The sequence below is a fragment of the Mya arenaria genome, chromosome 8 (genome assembly GCF_026914265.1).
Source record: "Mya arenaria isolate MELC-2E11 chromosome 8, ASM2691426v1".
NCBI lineage: Eukaryota > Metazoa > Mollusca > Bivalvia > Myida > Myidae > Mya > Mya arenaria.
Window position 1 is genome coordinate 34,060,850 of NC_069129.1, and position 20,725 is coordinate 34,081,574.

Here is a 20,725-nt window from a genome sequence, read left to right on the forward strand (position 1 = left end):
TTAGAATAATATAAGTATAAGATCTGTCAGTGATGTTTGGCTGATTGTTCAGAACTTTTTTAAAATAACAAGGTTGTTAACGTCATTTTTTTTTTACTTTAAAATCTTTCTTTCTCTAGCTGTTTAACGGATACAGTACGATTATGATCTTCAGTGGTCCTTACACGGTTTAGGACAATGTCTAAGCTGTACTTTATTGAACCATATGAGCACATCATTGAACATTTCATCTTTAAACAATGTCGCTAATCACGTTGTTATGTTTAACAAAGTTCTGAACAATCAACACATAGTGTGTCCTCCTTGACTAATGAAGTACCATTAGCATGTAAGAGAGATCATCATATTGTACATACCACATAATTTTACGTCATAACTATGTTAACAAAATTTTGATTTAGGTACCTTTATTTCAGACATTTTTAGATGTATAAGTGTGTTTCTTTTTTATTTAACATTGTTTCCCCAAACCAAACAATGCTACAAAACCAAGTGCAGAATGACCGCTTAAGGATTATGTGTGCAAATGGAAAAGCCCATTAAGAGCTGTTCAGAAGCTCAAGCAAGAAAAAGAGACAAGAAATGCCTATTCAACATAATAATCTCAATTTCATGCCTAAACTACATCATGGTTTTAAGTAAGCACGTGCCCTTGTACACTTAATCTCTATGGGGTCATCAAAAATGTACTTTTGATACAATGCATAGCTACTGGACAATAAATTAGCATTAAATGATCTTGTCAACCTGAAAATTGTCCGATATACGCCTCAAGCGATCTGTTTACATATGATGTTTTAACCATGTGGTATGTACGCCCATTGAACTGCCTTTTGTTTTCTGCATTCAAAATAAGACATAATATGTTGTTGAAATATCTTTCTTTGCACATTCAACCATGTACAATGTATCATACGTAGATGCGAGCATATATACAAATAATAAAAAAGATGCAAAGTAAAAACTATAAAAAAGGATGCCTGATCCATATAGTTTCTCTAAAGCATACAATGGTTTTTGTAACAATTAAATACTCAGTTCTTTATGATGCATAGCTTTTCATATTTGAATAAATGTAAGATTGTGTTTTCCTCTTGTTCCCTTTTCTGTGTTATTAAGTATACAATACAGAACATGCCCAAATTCTCGAAAAAAACTTAAGCATAACAAGTTTAAGTATCTTACTTCAGTTAACCAAATCACTTGCTTAAACTTACAAAATGAAAACTAGTTTATGATTATCTTTTAAATGATTTCCTCAAGGTCTCAAAACTCATATTTTATACTAAAACAAAAATAGTGAGCATAGCTTGATCCTGTAATAAGGGACTTGTTTGAATGATCCAGAAATTGGGCCAGATCTTAACGTTCAAAAGGGATATCACATACCAGTTTATTATAGAAATAATAAGTACCAGTATGTCTCAATGTCCATGACATGGGGCCAGATCTTTATGTTTGGAAGGCATACATTTATAGAAATAATAAGTACCAGTATGAATCTATGTCTCTGTTATCTTTTGTACCTGATACATGTCTGTCTTGTTTTATGCATCATTATGGCAACCATCGAATTCTTCAATTCCAAACATACTTGCTTTCTTAGTGATACAAATGTTTATTTGAATATTATATGAAAAAGGTGAGCATTTCTATGAAAATATTTCATTCATATTAAATTTACACATTGACATATGTAATGTAAAAGTAAATTTTTAAAGTAATGGCCTATGATTACAGCCTGTACTAGCTGGTCCCAGACTGGTGTATATGTTGAGTAGTTTGCATGTCAGTGTGGGAGTCACTGTTTCTGTGTCCCTGTTCCTGCCCTAAACCATTAACGACCGCGCCCCCTTCCCGCACAACACCATCAACACTGGTGACCCCCTCCACACTCCCACTCTTGGAAACTTTGTCCGATCTCAAATATTTCCCCTTCTGGTTAAAGTCCATATCTTTGATGCGAGCAGCTGTGTTCGCTGTGACACGACTGTCTGTATCTTTGGTGTCTGTTGTAACGTTTGTGTCGCTGACTTGGGATGGGGGAACATGTGATGGAACCCCAATAAGTACCTGCTTACGTTCAGATATCTCCTGGCGACAGATGGGGCACGTCTCCAACTGCAGAGCACACGTGGAGCAGAAACCCCTGCAATGATACATGGCAGATGATAATCCTGCAGTGAGACATGGCAGATAATATCCCTACAGGCAGATAATACCCCTGCAGTGATACATGGCAGATAATACCCCTGCAGTGATACATGGCAGATAATACCCCTGCAGTGAAACATGGCAGATAATACCCCTGCAGTGATACATGGCAGATACTACGCCTGCACTGATACATGGTAGATAATACCCCTGCAGTGATACATGGCAGATAATACCCCTGCAGTGATACATGGCAGATAATACGCCTGCAGTGATACATGGCAGATAATACCCCTGCAGTGATACATGGCAGATAATACCCCTGCAGTGATACATGGCAGATCATACTCCTGAGGAGATACATAGCAGATAATACCCCTGCAGTGATACATGGCAGATAATACCCCTGCAGTGATACACGGCAGATAATACCCCTGCAGTGATACACGGCAGATAATACCCCTGCAGTGATACATGGCAGATAATACCCCTGCAGTGATACATGGCAGATAATACTCCTGCAGTGATACATGGCAGATAATACCCCTGCAGTGATACATGGCAGATAATACCCCTGCAGTGATACATGGCAGATAATACCCCTGCAGTGATACATGGCAGATAATACCCCTGCAGTGATACATGGCAGATAATACCCCTGCAGTGATACATGGCAGATAATACGCCTGCACTGATACATGGTAGATAATACCCCTGCAGTGATACATGGCAGATAATACCCCTGCAGTGATACATGGTAGATAATACCCCGGCAGTGAAACATGGCAGATAATACCCCTGCAGTGATACACGGCAGATAATACCCCTGCAGTGATACATGGTAGATAATACGCCTGCACTGATACATGGTAGATAATACCCCTGCAGTGATACATGGCAGATAATACCCCTGCAGTGATACATGGCAGATAATACCCCTGCAGTGATACACGGCAGATAATACCCCTGCAGTGATACATGGCAGATAATACGCCTGCACTGATACATGGTAGATAATACCCCTGCAGTGATACATGGCAGATAATACCCCTGCAGTGATACATGGCAGATAATACGCCTGCACTGATACATGGTAGATAATACCCCTGCAGTGATACATGGCAGATAATACCCCTGCAGTGATACATGGCAGATAATACCCCTGCAGTGATACATGGCAGATAATACCCCTGCAGTGATACACGGCAGATAATACCCCTGCAGTGATACATGGCAGATAATACCCCTGCAGTGATACATGGCAGATAATACCCCTGCAGTGATACATGGTAGATAATACCCCTGCAGTGATACATGGCAGATAATACCCCTGCAGTGATACATGGCAGATAATACCCCTGCAGTGATACATGGCAGATAATACCCCTGCAGTGATACATGGTAGATAATACCCCTGCAGTGATACATGGCAGATAATACCCCTGCAGTGATACATGGCAGATAATACCCCTGCAGTGATACATGGCAGATAATACCCCTGCAGTGATACATGGCAGATAATACCCCTGCAGTGATACATGGCAGATAATACCCCTGCAGTGATACATGGCAGATAATACCCCTGCAGTATGGCAGATAATACCCCTGCAGTGATACACGGCAGATAATACCCCTGCAGTGATACATGGCAGATAATACCCCTGCAGTGATACACGGCAGATAATACCCCTGCAGTGATACACGGCAGATAATACCCCTGCACTGATACATGGTAGATAATACCCCTGCAGTGATACATGGCAGATAATACCCCTGCAGTGATACATGGCAGATAATACGCCTGCAGTGATACATGGCAGATAATACCCCTGCAGTGATACATGGCAGATAATACCCCTGCAGTTATACATGGCAGATCATACTCCTGAGGAGATACATAGCAGATAATACCCCGGCAGTGAAACATGGCAGATAATACGCCTGCAGTGTTACATGGCAGATAATACCCCTGCAGTGATACATGGCAGATAATACCCCTGCAGTGATACATGGCAGATAATACCCCTGCAGTGATACATGGCAGATAATACGCCTGCACTGGTACATGGTAGATAATACCCCGGCAGTGAAACATGGCAGATAATACCCCTGCAGTGAAACATGGCAGATAATACCCCGGCAGTGAAACATGGCAGATAATACGCCTGCAGTGATACATGGCAGATAATACCCCTGCAGTGATACATGGCAGATAATACCCCTGCAGTGATACATGGCAGATAATACCTCTGCAGTGATACATGGCAGAAAAAATAGACAAGGCCACTGTCAAGGTCTATGTGACATCTTATAAAAGTCATCATTATCCTCTTAGGACCATAGTTTAAGGAATCATCACATGCATAGATACTCTGAAGGGATGTAGGTGTTCAATGTTTAACCTTAGAATGTTATTTACCGCATATCTTTCAGACTCCCCTCAATGCTAGTTATATCATGGACTTAATGTTACAGTGATGTGAACCACTTTGGCTATGGGTTTGGGAGTCACTTTATGCCCCCAATGGGGTTCGAAAGGTGTGAAGCACCCTGCGGCAAAAGCAGAACTGCCCTTTTATAAGCCCTTTTGAGGTCTCTCTGTACTTCAAATTGAAGCAAAAGGAGTGTCAATACTTTCAACAAATAAAGTAAAAACCAAAAGAAACCAGTTCACTTATTTTAGTCAGTTAAAGATAAATTAAGTTGTTGTTGTATTTTTATCCTTACTAAAGCCATTGGTGGAAATCACAAGACAAATCACATCCTTGCGTAAACATATATATGACTTGGACAAAATGCAAGGTAAAGGTGTAACAGGCTGTGAGGCAATGAACACAATGACAATGTTATTTGAAACCATTGTCCAGTGTGTCACAAATTTGAGCTAAATAATAACATTGAAAATGATCTTTCAAAAGAACAGTTTCATTTAAGCCATGCGAGGGGCTGGTTACCTGTGTCCACACGGCTCAAGGAGGAGGCAGGCGGGGTTGTCGAAGCAGAGCGTACAGGAGTCCTCCGGCACCTGAACATTGCGGATCTCCTCTAGGCGCTGGAACCTACAACAAGGGGAATGGTAGGCTAGTAGGCACACGTAGAATTTAGACATCATGCACATGGATATAGATACCCTGTATCACACGTTTCTTTTGGGTAATTGGTTATTTCTAGTGTTTCAATGTGCAGGACATGAGTGTATAAGCAAAATGTTTCAATTCATACACAGGAATTATTGACAAACAATTCAAGGAAATGAATATCAATCTCATTTGAGATATAACGTCCATACACAGTGTTATTAATATTTTAAAAGATTGGACATCGCATTTGGTTCATAGATGACAAAGTCAATTTGGTCAAATTTGGATAATCAAAGGGCTATTACTCATGAGTGCATTACGGAAGTTATAAGACTGGTTATCGTTCACATTTAAGATATAATATCATTAAACATTGTTACCAAGTTTTGTACAGATTCGATTAAAATTCTTCAAGTTAGACAGTGAACAAGGTCAATTTGGTAAATTATTAAGGATCAAAATTCAAAAGTTACTGAAGTGATCAGGAAAATTATCAAACTTGTCTAAGCCAATAAACATTGTTCAAAATAATCAGAAGAAAAATGGTTAAGTTAGACAGCGAGCAACTTCAATTGATAAAGATCACATAATGCATCCTGTAATTCAGAAAGACATAGAAATTCAGAAAAAAAAGATCCATTTTTAGTTCACACCCTTAAAGCACACTTATAGCAGGGGCTTAGTTCTCTATAGGCCATGTAGGCAAAATATGAATAAATATAAATTAAGGTTCTACATTGAAATGTAAGGAAATCGGTGTACATGTAAATATATTTACTGGTGTGAAAATAAAATGTTGACAAAATGTAGTTCCAACAAATTTGCTGAACAAAATATTCCAGGGTCATACCCTCAACCCTCATCGGCCTACACATCAATTTTAGCAAAACTACACCCCTGGCTAGCGTGTGGGTACCTTGGCATGATGATTTTCTGGTCAGAGGAGAGATGTCCGTGGTCATTGAAGCACTTAAAGCTGTAGCCTTGAGGTGGGTAGCGGAACGGCCGTGACCCGAAGTTGAACTCACATTGCTGGTATGACATGAAGCTAGCCGCAGCGAAAAAACCACTCCTGTACAGAAAATGATTGCACATTTTTAATGATTTAATGAATTTTCAAATATTAAAACGAAATAAAAAAACATGCATCATCATGCTTGTCATGATTGTAAAAATCATGCATTGATTGATATATTGTTCATAAACATTGTTGATATTATTATTACATATTCAAATAGTTTAAAACGGTAATGCAACACGCTGAAATAGTGTCTGCCTTCCAACCAGGACTTGATTGGCTAAAATCCTGATTGAGGCTTGATTAATACCTCTGATATCAAACATAATTAGGATTAATTAAGCTTAAAGTTACAGCTTCCTGCACAATCAAATCTTCAATAGTTTCGTGCACTTTCATTAATTGCGATTCAAATCGATTAATTTGTACCTTGCACACATAAATAGGTCCGACTCGGGAGGCAGAGGGCTGCCATTGAGGGAGAAGATAATGGCCTGGTTGTCGACATCCAACAGTAGTCCTAGAATGTCACCTGAAAATAGACATGGACATACATTAGCTATATGCCTAGAGATGCAAGGGGAGTTGGAGGCAGGTGAAGGGCGGGGTAGATGGGTGGCAGATTAAGGCCAGATTGTCTTTGTCATTAGGCCTAGGAAGTCACCTTAATACAGACATGGACACACATTAGCTGTACAATGAGGAAGACAACAGTGAAGGCATGCCCAACTGTAGGCTCAGGATATGGGATAGTTTGGTCATAATTACCAAGCAATACTGTCTGTAAACGCAAATATTTTGTGGACCCTAAAAATGGGCAGTGCTTCAATTTGCATTCAATAACAAATGGGCAATGCTTTTATTTACATATTCACATTACATTTACTGATTTAAAGTCACACTTCTTAATACCAATAGCTAATATTTATCAACAAGATCATTCATTTTATTGCAGAAATCTAAGCATTATTCAGTGGTCAAGAGTGTGTATTCAAGCTGTCATGTGAAAAGTCTGAAAAAATATATTGAACATATTTATATATTAATATTGACATTTATCTTTAAAATGGCTGTGATTTAATCTTTGATTCTCTTAGGCCATATTTTCTATTGCTCAGACATTATAACATTTCATTTTTTCGATGTCCACTGAGAGATGGACAGTGAATTTTGGATACAAATATTCATGGATCATTGTTTTTGTTGCAAGATGGGGCACTTCATATAGCAGTGCAGGATTAAGTTGTCAAGTTGGTGAACAAAATTGACAGTACAAAATCATTCAACTGACAGCACAAAATCTTTCAATAAACTCTGTCCTTCAAGCATTACATTTTAAAATGGTATATCAATTTCTTAAGCTAATGGCACAATATTAAATGGTGATAATTATGGGTTGCAGGTAAATTAAGTTATAACAGGGGACCTTCAAATCTCTTTGAAATTAATATTCTATTCAGTCCAATTGCGACTTCTTGTAAAGGAATTTTCTCCAGCCGTGCTCAGATTTTTTTTACCTTTTTAACCAAATAATTGACATATTATCATTGATGGAAAGACAAATTTCAGAACAGTGTGAATATTCACAACAAGTTAATAGTTTGCTTTTTTAAAAAGGAATGGAACAAAAAAAATCATTTGTGTCACATTGCTGTCAGTAAAAGAAATATATGAAAACAATGGTGCATTGAGTGGCTAGTTAAGAAACGGGAACACTATCCCAATTCCAAGGTGACTGCTGAGAGGCTAGTTAAGAAACTATAAAATACCCAAGGTGACAGTAAGTGAAAAAACAACAAAAAAGATGACACCATCCAAGGACGTCAAGCCCAGGATTGTCTACCAGATGGGTGAGTATTTGCACACTGTCTCATTAATCCATTACTGCCCCTCTTATCTCATACTATACCATCTCTCTTATCTCATACTCTACCATCTCTCTTATCTCATACCCTACCATCTCTCTTATCTCATACTCTACCATCTCTCTTATCTCATACTCTACCATCTCTCTTACCTCATACTATACCATCTCTCTTATCTCATACTCTACCATCTCTCTTATCTCATACTCTACCATCCCTCTTACCTCATACTATACCATCTCTCTTCCCTCATACTTCACCATCTCTCTTATCTCATACTCTACCATCTCTCTTACCTCATACTATACCATCTCTCTTACCTCATACTTCACCATCTCTCTTACCTCATACTATACCATCTCTCTTACCTCATACCCTACCATCTCTCTTATCTCATACTCTACCATCTCTCCTACCTCATACTATACCATCTTTTATCTCATACTCTACCATCTCTCTTACCTCATACTCTACCATCTCTCTTATCTCATACTCTACCATCTCTCTTACCTCATACTATACCATCTCTCTTACCTCATACTTCACCATCTCTCTTATCTCATACTCTACCATCTCTCTTACCTCATACTATACCATCTCTCTTACCTCATACTTCACCATCTCTCTTATCTCATACTCTACCATCTCTCTTACCTCATACTATACCATCTCTCTTACCTCATACTTCACCATCTCTCTTACCTTATACTATACCATCTCTCTTATCTCATACTCTACCATCTCTCTTACCTCATACTCTACCATCTCTCTTACCTCATACTCTACCATCTCTCTTACCTCATACTCAACCATCTCTCTTATCTCATACTCTACCATCTCTCTTACCTCATACTCTTCCATCTCTCTTACCTCATACTCTACCATCTCTCCTACCTCACACTCCACCATCTCTATTACCTCATACTCCACCATCTCTCTTACCTCATACTTCACCATCTCTCTTACCTCATACTCTACCATCTCTCTTACCTCATACTCTACCATCTCTCTTACCTCATACTTCACCATCTTTCTTACCTCATACTTCACCATCTCTCCTACCTCATACTCTACCATCTCTCTTATCTCATACTCTACCATCTCTCTTACCTCATACTTCACCATCTCTCTTACCTCATACTTCACCATCTCTCTTACCTCATACTCTACCATCTCTCTTACCTCATACTCTACCATCTCTCTTACCTCATACTCTACCATCTCTCTTACATCACACTCCACCACCTCTATTACCTCAAACTCCACCATCTCTCTTATCTCATACTTCACCAGCGCTCGTACCTCACACATCACCTTCTCTCTTACCTCATACTCCACCATCTCTCTTACCTCATTCTTCACCATCGCTCTTACCTGACACTCCACCATCTCTATTACCTCATAATCCACCATCTCTCTTACCTCATACTCCACCCCCTCTCACCTCACACTCCACCATCGCTCGTACCTCACACTCCACTTCCTCTCTTACCTCATACTTCACCATCTCTCTTACCTCACACTCCATCATCTCTCTTACCTCATACTCCACCTTCTCTCACCTCACACTCCACCATCGCTCGTACCTCATACTTCACCATCTCTCTTACCTCACACTCCACCTCCTCTCTTACCTCATACTCCACCTTCTCTCACCTCACACTCCACCATCGCTGGTACCTCATACTCCACCTTCTCTCACCTCACACTCCACCATCGCTCGTACCTCACACTCCACCTTCTCTCACCTCACACTCCACCATCGCTCGTACCTCACACTCCACCTCCTCTCTTACCTCATACTTCACCATCTCTCTTACCTCACACTCCACCATCTCTCTTACCTCATACTCCACCTTCTCTCACCTCACACTCCACCATCGCTCGTACCTCACACTCCACCTTCTCTCTTACCTCACAATCTGCCTTTCATATCCCATGGTCTACATTCCTAAATATTGAGGCAATTCAAATATACTTCTTCAGTTTAAGTTGTGTAGTGCAGACAGGATCATTTGGATCATAAAAAGACCATGCTTATCTACTCATCATGAATAGGGACTAACTTCTCTTTTTGTAACATATATTTGATCATAGTTTTGAAAAGTATCTGGTTACAGAGAGCCCTTGAACAATTTTGATAACCACTGATCCACCTACAAATATACTTGCTTCAAAATGACATGTTTCAAACTAAGTATTTATCAAAATATCTAGATTTAGACACTATTTAAACATAAACTATAATTCTGTACTTGAGGCTTACAATTTGTTGTGCACAGATTTTGTCCTATAATGTCTTTTAAAGCGTTGACAAAATATTAACAACTTGGCAGTGCGTTTAAATGATAGTTTATCAAAAATAAATATGGTTCTTTTAAAGTCTTGATTGTTATAACGTCAATATTTATACAAGGACCCTTTAAGTAGTAGTGGCGCAGTGGGGCGTTACCCTTATAGCTTATGTATTGGCAGAAATATCTCTTTTAATTCCACAAAGTATTCCACATTGACATTCACATACTTTTTGAGCCATAAAACCCAGTTGAAAAATGCTCTTCTTATGGTATAGAGTTTTTACATTGGTATAAGGCCCACCCAATGGTATCCACATAGGTACAACCTCATGTGGGTATTCAACCAGTAGTCATAAGGTAAGAGGTCTGGTCTAAATGGTGCATAACTTGGAGAATGTCCTGTTGCATATATTCTATAACCAGTGCAGAGCCATGTGCGGGGGTGCATTATCTTGCAACAATTTGGCACCATGCAGAGAACATGATCCCTTTAAATTATGCCTGTAATACTTTTCAGGTAGCTAAGGTACTGGGATTCAGGCTAAAATCCCGTCAGCAAATAGACCGTACATGACCCAGCTGACAATCCTGCTGCGCCTAGCTATCACAAGCGGTTCATTATTTTCACCAACCAACATTTAAAAAAAAAAAATTTGCTGCAGGGCTCAAAAAAATGTTATGTTTCATAACCTGTGACCATCTCTCTTAACCACCGAGGGTTCATGTCTTTGAATTCAGGGAGCAATGCTGACGCCTTCACAACACAATTGCAAGCTTCTGTCGGTGGTCAAACATGAGTGTGCAAACCTTGCAAAAAAAATCACATTAAAATCAAGCAACTGTGCAATATGAAGCATAAGGATAAAATTGCAACCATATTTCTACATATGCATGTTACTTATTGAACAGTAAGTTTGCATAAAAGGCTCCATCTACTGGTTACTGCAGTTATATGAGAGTTTATGTATAAATTAAAACAAAGAAAACACTCCCAAATGCAGTACAAACACCGCAGACAGCATTGCTGGCAAATCTTGCAGAATATGTTGAAATTGCCACTCCAAAGTTTCTTGATTATTCCCTAAGATTATGTAAAGCGAGTGTAATAATAAAGGATTTGAGTGCACTGTGCACAGAGCCACTCAAGTACTGGATTCTTGCTGCTGTCTAAATGGCAGTAGACATTTATATCACATGATTGCTTACTTAATCTAAAATCCTGAATATATATAACATTCATAAAAATGTTTCTTTTTTTACAAACAATTTTTAGAAGTTAAATTATCTCACTAAAAAAACATTCATAAAAAATGTTTCTTTTTTCCAAATATTACTCAAGAGTTAAATTATTACACTAAAAACAGAGTATATCACGATGATGCAGCTAAAGCCGTTCAGATATTGGTGCGATAACAGCGCGGATATCATATGGTTAGATCAAACAATGTCACACAAACACCGATAAGATTATTGCCTAATTACGTCTTAAATGACATACTAACAGGTTTACTGTAAACGGTGGTGATGCCCTGATACACACCATTTTTTTTGTAAAATATTTGTCAAAATTCCTCTATGATATTAATGATAAAAAATGTGGCATTTAATCTTTTGTTTCAGTGTAAGATGGCAGTAGATTTCACCGAATTAGCAGTATAAGTTGTAATTCACAAGTGGCTTTGTCACAAGTGAAATATTTACTTTTGCTGCTCATTAGGTAAAATATTAGTTACGGGGTTAGAAGGTGACCCGATATGGGATATACAGGGCTAGGAAAACAAATAAGGTGAGAGCAAAGCTTGAACCTGAATATGGTTTCCTGCACCCCATATCGAGTCACCTAATAGCCCCGTCACTTATATATCACATTGACAACCTGTTTACATTGATCAATTTATGGGAAATTAATTAATTTTTGTTTATCGGATTTGGAAAATAGACGCCACTTTGGTACAATATAATTTATTGACCCAATGTGCAAAAATATGGGGTTGCACGTAGAGACCAGTATGGCTTTGTGTCATTCATGTTGGAAGTGTGATATAATACAATGTTACACTGAAAAAAAAAAAAAATACTGTTTTTGTATGCTTATAATTCATTTAAATCAATGTTTTATTTAGCTAAATGATGTTGTACCATAAACGACAACATTGATTTCCTACCGATCACTGTGTGCGACAATGTTCATTTTTTACAGTGAAACAGGCTAATATGCGTAAAGCAGTGAGCCTTATTTTGAAAAACTCACTGTTTCAAATGATGAGTTTACCAGGATATAATCAATCGTTATTTTTCAATAAACAACCAAAAAAGCATGAAATCACAAATAATAATGACTATGGAATGATGAAATTTTAAATTCGGCAAGTATCTCACTGAGACTGCATTAGCAGGATTCTAAACAATTATGGTAATCTTTGTGCATAAACAGACACAAGGACCAAACAGCAGCATCAGGGGGCCGATGGTTCAGAGCTTTGTTAAAGTTAACAATATTGTTAATGGCAGAGTTGTTAACTTTTAAAGGTGAACTATTTGACCACATACTCAAATACTTAAAGCACAGCTGCAACAGTTATGTCAAATCTTGTTAGAAATACCGCAGAACACAGGTGTGTCCATGGATCTTCCAGAGCAGTGAAGCTTTAAAAGTTAACAATGTTAACAACGTTGTAAACCTTAATGAAGTTCTGAAAAATCGGCCAAATGTTTCATTTGTCTCTGAGATTAATTGTCCATTCATAAATTTGGCAAAGACTTAAACCAACTATGCTGTACACCTTGAATTTTACACTTATAGAAGTCCATAGTCATTTAATTATTCCTCATTCATATTACAACTATCTGTACCATCAGCAAATCCTATTTAAAACACTGGCATTTCTATCTTATCGTTTCGTCTCCATTACAAATAGGAACACGACTCCAGCTGAAAACTGACATTGTGCATGAAATCATAGTTTGTCTATCAAACAAGAAATGTTACAATACAAATAGAGACATTTAAATGCTTCATTAAGATTATATTGTAACCAATGAGTTTATTCACAAATTTTACATGAAGTTATACATGATTGCATTATATAAGATTCTTACGGACTACAAATTATCTGATAATTTCTTCATCATTAAGAACTATTATAAACTTAAAAGACAATAATCAGTAATTCAGGAAGGTTTGAAAAAGTAGTAAATAAACTATGTTCACAGTGTTGACAATATAGAAGTATCTTTACTTGCAATGCTTGATGGAGATGAACAGAAATAAAAATATTCAAATGAAAATGGACCAAAAATGTGTACAAGGATTACAATGGTAGTGGTAATTTAGGAATACAGCCTCGCAGGAAATAGTGCCTTGCCCTGCAGGAGTAAGGCAACATGGAAGAACAGCAGTCAAGCGCCGGGGCTTTCTCCAGCAAGATAGCACAAGAAGGTAAACAAGCAGTGGATAAAAACACACATAACAGTTTCATTCTCATAGTAGTACCATTATTATTATTATTATTAATTATTATTATCTTTATTATTATTATTATTTTATTTATTTATTTTTTTCATTAAAAATCACAATGAAACAATCAGTAAAGACATTAAAAGGGGCACAATAAAATGCATTATTTTGTTTAACTCATAAAAAATTACTTTTATTGGGTATCAACCTATAATGTGCCTCTTTAGGGTTATGCAGAAATAAACAAAAAATGATGATTTAAAGTTTAAACCTAAAATAACAGTTTCCTTGGTACAAGTGCAAGCTCAAAGAAACAAGACAAAGTTTATGATTATCAGTTACAAATATTGGGGTTATATAAACTATTAAAAAAGCAAAATATAATAATACCAATTACAAACAAGACTAGAAACATTTGAACACAACCAATGATGTGGACTTCTGGTACATCAACATACAATTAAATTATTCTGACTTTCAAACATAAACAGAAGAGATTTTGCGGACATAAGTCTTATCAATCGGCAATCTCAACAATACGTTTGATACATAGTTTCAATATATAATGGCATTCTTGAATTACTTATAACCATTTAAATAAACCAAAGGACACCCAATTACATTTTATACAAGTCATACCATCGTCATTGTAAGAAGGAAACAGATATCATGAATTATTGGTTTAGAAGTATAAGGCACATTATCAAATTTAAGTAGTGCTATTTATTTAAACTATGGGGGACTTCAGCGCAATAATCATGTCAGTTTTGCAACTGAAAGATTTGCATTGCATTCTCTTTGATCTTTTAGCAGTGTTTGACCACATAATTCACCAATCACATTTTTTACAAATTTTAAACAGTCGAATCCTGTTTTCTCAACATGCTTAGCTCGATTTCCTTGTTGGAACAAACTGCATGTAAAGGACCAATTTCTTTCTACTAAAGAAATCATTCCCACTTGGCTTGAATTCCCTGACCCTGGAGGGATTTTCACTCCCTGGGAGTTCGAGCCAATGGGGCTCAACTGTATATGATCAGGAATTTCACAAATCGATTTGTGAAAAGTGTACAGCCAAACAGGGTATCCAAGCATTTTTCACAAAAGGTTTCCTAAATGTCATGTGCATTTCATACACTTTGTAGTTTGTGTGACTAGTGAAATATTGCTTCGTTGTTCATTCATCCGTCACAGTCTCAAGATCTATGAAATACTCTTTAGATCAAGTTCACATTAATGGGTCAAAATACTTTTTCTGTGACTTTTTCTCACATATAAGTACAGTCGAAATAGATTTTGCTTTACTCTATGCAAGCATTCCCGCCTGGCTCGATATCTGCGAGGCTTGAAGTAATTTGGCTGGTCCCTGGGATTACAGGCCAATGGGTTTCGACTGTAGTTATCCATAAAAGATATAAAAAAATTTTTTTTACGTAAGCTGGAATTTAACTACTCTTTATGAAATATGAAAGCATAGACAAAGAATTGATTTCACGAGGCGTTTTATTCACATCTATCAGAAAAGAAATCTTTACAAATAATGTCCACATGAATCAGATTTTGACAAATGTGTAATCAATGAGCTGCTCGTGGAAAATTAAGGCCATTGTTTTCCAGGGGTCGACACATCAAGGGAGATCTCACTGACAGTTTCAAGTAGCTATAAAATACAGCACTCGAAAACCCACCAATATATGCATTATTAGAGCAACATTGGGCAAATAGATTAAAAAAGTGTGAAAGATGTGAGACTTTGATTTATATACAAATGTGTACATATGTTGAATCTATCCAGGACTTGTAAGATTTTTTGTCAGCAAAGCAATAATTACAAGACATAAATATTAATGTAAAAAAATATCCTTCTACGACAATACAGTGGAGTTATCAAAACAAATAAAGGAAGTATTCACCATGGACACCGAGGACTGCTTTAACATAGAACCAAAGCAGGATGGTTTGTATTCAAATACTTTCTCTTGGATAAATCTATAAAATCTACATAATGTTCACTTTTTTATCCTACAAAACGACTCCATAAATCAGCATCCATTATCTCTTCGTTAATATCATAAAAATATTACAATGTACAAGGGTTGGTTGGGCAGTTTGCAGAATTTTAACACAAACAAAAGAAATTTCGTTTAAAATGTTTGAAAATTGGTATAAATGAATTTCAATGCCAACCTCTTAGATGGTAGATATATATCATATTTCATCAAATTTTACATGAATGGATTTCAGTTTGGTTTTGCTGCTTTGAAATATACTATTTTCTGATGAAAAACAATCACCTAGCCAATATTTAATACCTACACATGTAATTAATATTTAGATCAAAGCAAATAAAGAAAGTAGTTCATTCATGATTTCTCACGCTATAAATGTTCATAATCAGTCTTAATCTCCTTTGATCAGATTTGATTGATAGTACTAATTCTTGCTCTATAAGCCATTGTTAAGGCCATTTACAAAAAAAATTGATCCGTTAATTTTTACCTGCAGCAAAGTGTTAAAACGGAGACAAAGTAATGTTATATCACAGTTTAGTGCATAACCAAAACAATTTGGACATAATTACATCATTTTCAATACCTTCAGTATGAAGGCATTACGTTTACAGTCAATAAGAAATAAACAGTATAAACTGCCATAAAAATATTTTCGTTCAATTATTTACAGCAAATAAAAGTCTGATACAGCAGTTTGTGTGTTTTTTTAATCACAATAAAGATTGGAAACGAGAGAAAGAGGAAAAATTACTGAACAAATCAATGAGAGTGTTTAGGCTGTTAAGGAACTTAAAACTGAAATTCATTAATAGCCTATTGTGCAACCATCACCAGAGGTCTGGCAGAAACAGGAGAGAAATCCAATGACTGTGTGGGCCAGCAGGATAGCCTATAGTGGTTCTTATCTCCACTGCTGCTGGACTTTATAAATCTTCAGTTGTGTATAAGATATCATTCTACTGTAATTAGTGGTGACAAAGTTGACGAAATCAATTTCAACAACTTGCTGGACAATAGTTATAACACATGACAAAGCATCGTGGAACCTTTAAAGATTAACAGCTTATTAAGTGGTTGACCATTTGCAGTGATTTAATTGTGTTGTGTGTATAATGAGGATGCGGAGCGTGTCGATACTGAATGCGGGGATGGTGACGGAGAGTGACACACACCAGCAGGCTCGGAACACACGAGGTGCAACCATGTTCTACCCATCCTAACACACTCGAAAAAAACAACATCTTTCAATACACATTTTACTGTACATTTATTTTTTTACAATGACAAACAAGAACACATCATTTTAATAAAACCTTAAAAAAAAATAACATTTTGCAAGGCTGAATACAAAAAGTTTTTTGCTTTAAAATCCAAAATAAAACCAATACCTAAGATTTGAACTTAAATCTTAATTAAAACATACAAAAAATATCAAAATCTTCATACATTGAACCATAATGAATCAAATTGAATCACATTTGATACATTCACCTAAACAATTATAAAACAGATTGTTCTGAATGCACTCGATTCACTGAAGTTGTACTGCATTTTCAAATACCATGAATAAACTTCATTGAAAATAAATGGCAGCATGGTGCAAGTTATTGCATGAAACACATTGACTCCTTACATTGTATGGAACAGTTGTGTGTGATATCGTATAATATAAATTACTGGACTGTTGTGTGTTTGCAGGTAACTACTTCATCATGGATACGGAGCAGGTGATCTCCAACCCGTACCAAGACCTGCAATCTGAGGCCCTTGACAGCGCCAAGAAGTCGTCTCTCACAGAGCGTCTCACCGCTGTCCGCAACAATGTGTGTGAGCACCACCTCCGCACAGCAACCTCACACATAGATAAGCAACGAACACACTCCCTACGCGACATCCACATGGACGCCAGCAACCTTCGCTACCAGGTCAAGGTCATGGACATAAATAAGCGGCAAAATGAGCTTGCAATGCAGCAGAGAATTTTGCCAAAAAAGGACTTCACATTTGATAGTAGGCAAATAGAAAATTCATCAAAAAGACTTGGAATTAGTTCTGAGGGCTCATTTTACCTCGAAAAAAAGTTGAAATACCCAATACGCTCAACTATAGCAAAGGACCATGATCAAAAGCCATTTATTAAGAAAGCAAGAAAAACCATGGCAGATTATTCCAAACAAAAGCAAAATGAACAAGAAAAAGAGCGTGCTCAAACAGCGCGGACATATGACCGAGCCACCACTGCTCATACGGTCTCAACAGTCGTAGAAATTCCCTCACCGGAACCCTCTGTACACGAGCCCAAGAAATTATTTCAGCGAGGTGGATCAAAGTCTGCTCCACCCCCAAAGATCTCCTTCAATGATCCTCACAGGTCAACATCTAGACTCAGTGCTATAGACGAGACTGATGCCAAGTTACCTAAACTCCCGGACCAAGCCGGCTCTATACGCCAGGGTGCCAGAAGTACCAAATCACATGTAACATTTAATGTCAATGGCAACAAATCAAAAACCTCTACTACTGAGGGACTGCAGAGATCACAGACATTTTACTCTGGCATGACGCGTGCCCGGCCTACAAGGTCCTACAGCGAGGGGTGGGACAGTGACTCGGATGATGACTACATATATTGTGAGAAGGTTGATTTACGAGCTCTGTTTTTTGGAGACAAATCACAAAATGGAGACGCGAAAAGTATGACAACTGGAAGTATGACACCGAGAACTGTGCCAACGCGCATGAGTTCAGAGCTGTCTTTTCAGCGACGCAGTTCCACAGCTTTGCCTAAAGTCACGGAGGAAATGATGCTCAAAGAACAAAAAGACATTAAAAACAAGATAGATAAATTCTTAGGCAATATCCAAAAAGATGAAACCAAACCAAAACCAAAAGTGCAAGAAAAGACGACAGCAGAAGAGATGGCAGAGAAGAATAAAAAGGACGTTCTATCTAAAGCTGCCATTCTTCTGAGTGTGTTTTCTAAACCAATTGACCACAGTAAAACATGGGGGTATGTTCCTCCAAAACCCAAAACAGAAGTGAAGGAAGAAACAAAACAAGAGGTTAAGGAAGAGAAACCAAAATCTGCAGGGTCAGAGGGTAATAATAGGTCCAAGAAACGATGGGAACTTATCAAGACCAATGTGAAAAATGGGAACATTCACCGAAAGTACACTGCCAATGACCTTCTGTTGCAGCAGCTGACCGGGATTCTAGTTCATTCCGACAGAAAGACTAAGATCCCGATCCATGCTGCAAGCCGTGCTCTGCGGCACACACCCACGTTCAAGATGCAGCGTGTTGTGGAGGAGCTAATGCGACAGCGTACCAGGTTTGAGCAGCAGGAGGTGGAGCGGCTGCAGGCGCAGGAGGGGGGCTCGGAGGAGGACAAAATCGGAGCCATGGTGACAGAGGAAAGCGGGGTCCACACAATCATCAAACCCTCCAAAGGCCCCAGCAATGGCCCCGCTCACAAACCTGAACATGAAGTTGAACAGTTGCTCTTCAATATATGAGAAGTCATTTCCAAGGACCACTTTTCCACCCATCTCCACTGTAGTTATAACAACACAGGACTTAAGCAGTGTAACAAAAGTAAAACATATTGTGGATATCAAAATCTTTGTACATGGATGTATACACAAAAGCTGTGACACTGTGACAGCAAAGTATGATAAGTATTTGGCTGTTTTATGCTAAAATGGTGCTGAATTGTTCTGAATGGATGTTTTAGAGGCCAAAAATTATATCTCAATTCAGCATTACCATGCGATTATGAGGTTAATGTTTTAGTTTTGAACTGTGAACACTACACAAGTGGAACTATTGTAGTACTAGATGTGCCCTTGAACACCTGACCACAGTCGGGGCAAGGAAAGGTCACTAGTTTACGACATGATTAATACTAGTTAAATGAGATTAACACAAGTCCTTCATAAAATGTAATACTTTACTCATTGCCAATCTAATTAACATTGTAATACTGTTCCAAATGCTATTTTTCTAATACAGCCATTTGTAAATTAAATCTCTCCTTTGTATAATGCTACTTGAAGTTACATTTAGTAACTGCAGATTTTTAATGATGTTATAACCATTAACTATAATTGTAAATATGGTAACACATTACTGTATAGTTTTGATTGTTAAATTGTTTTATAACTGTTATTGCTTGATTGCTTAATAAATTTAAGTTAACAAGTTTGTCTAAGATTATTACATTTATTAAATAGTTTAATGACTGCTTTTTGAAATGGTCATATGAGAATCAAGAAATACTGTTCAAATTGGCACTAATCTGTCTTCTTTCTTAAGAGAGGACACAAAGAGTTTGTTATAGCAGTCATGGTCATACGTTGCCCTAGACTTTATACAGAGTATGAATGATGCTCATGTTGCATGAACTTCTTGGTGTAATGGCGTCATTGTTTAATTAATTGCTTCACTCTGATTGAACACGCGCGATGTAACTTGACCAAGGCCATCTGTACACAATGTTTCGAATATCGGAAGATTCCTTTTCACTGCTTTAATGCTGATTATAGATTTCTGTCTTTTCTTCTGGAAATACTTCACTTCATCCTATGCAACATAAACATGCAGGTGCAAATTTACAAGTCCATGATAGTATACTTTTTAACACTACATCAACATTAGAAGCTTAAAGCACTTGCGCTAAATATTTCTAAAAAGTATGCAAAAGGAAAAAGACACATGTTAATCAAATTGTAATGTTTATTTAGGAACAGATAATTATATCCATGGGTATAAAATGTCAGTCAGTGCATGAGACAGTAAATAATTGCAATGTCAACCATGTACATATGTAAATGTGTTTAATGT

The 20,725-nt window shown here is 37.3% G+C and overlaps 2 protein-coding genes across 5 annotated transcripts in view; one reads left to right on the top strand and one right to left on the bottom strand.

Annotated features, from left to right (window-relative positions):
• Positions 1–866: 866 nt before the first annotated feature.
• Positions 867–20,725, bottom strand: part of LOC128243308 (RING finger and SPRY domain-containing protein 1-like) — a 34,642-nt gene continuing 14,783 nt past the window's right edge. Inside the window, exons 12-15 of the mRNA XM_052961011.1 lie at positions 6,682–6,784; positions 6,151–6,306; positions 5,109–5,213; positions 867–2,149 (exon numbers count right to left, since the gene is read on the bottom strand). Of these exons, the coding sequence (XP_052816971.1) occupies positions 1,747–2,149; positions 5,109–5,213; positions 6,151–6,306; positions 6,682–6,784 (767 nt within the window). The 3' untranslated portion in view covers positions 867–1,746. The remainder of the gene's footprint in view (positions 2,150–5,108; positions 5,214–6,150; positions 6,307–6,681; positions 6,785–20,725) is intronic.
• Positions 6,808–20,149, top strand: LOC128243307 (uncharacterized). 4 transcript variants are annotated; one of them, XM_052961008.1, is made up of 3 exons: positions 6,808–8,102; positions 16,972–17,077; positions 17,582–20,149. In XM_052961008.1, the coding sequence occupies exons 2-3, from the start codon at positions 16,996–16,998 to the stop codon at positions 19,396–19,398; spliced, it is 1,899 nt and encodes a 632-aa protein (XP_052816968.1). In that variant the 5' UTR covers positions 6,808–8,102; positions 16,972–16,995; the 3' UTR covers positions 19,399–20,149. The 4 variants fall into 4 exon arrangements, with proteins under 4 accessions (XP_052816968.1, XP_052816970.1, XP_052816969.1 ...); XM_052961010.1 differs by lacking the exon at positions 16,972–17,077; XM_052961009.1 differs by lacking the exons at positions 6,808–8,102; positions 16,972–17,077 and adding an exon at positions 13,302–13,853.

Coding starts and splice junctions, on each gene's coding strand:
- LOC128243307 (XM_052961008.1), top strand. CDS start 16,996: ATGAGGATGCGGAGCGTGTCGATACTGAATGCGGGGATGGTGACGGAG. Junction 17,078..17,581: donor GCAGGCTCGGAACACACGAG/GTGCAACCATGT, acceptor GTGTGTTTGCAG/GTAACTACTTCATCATGGAT.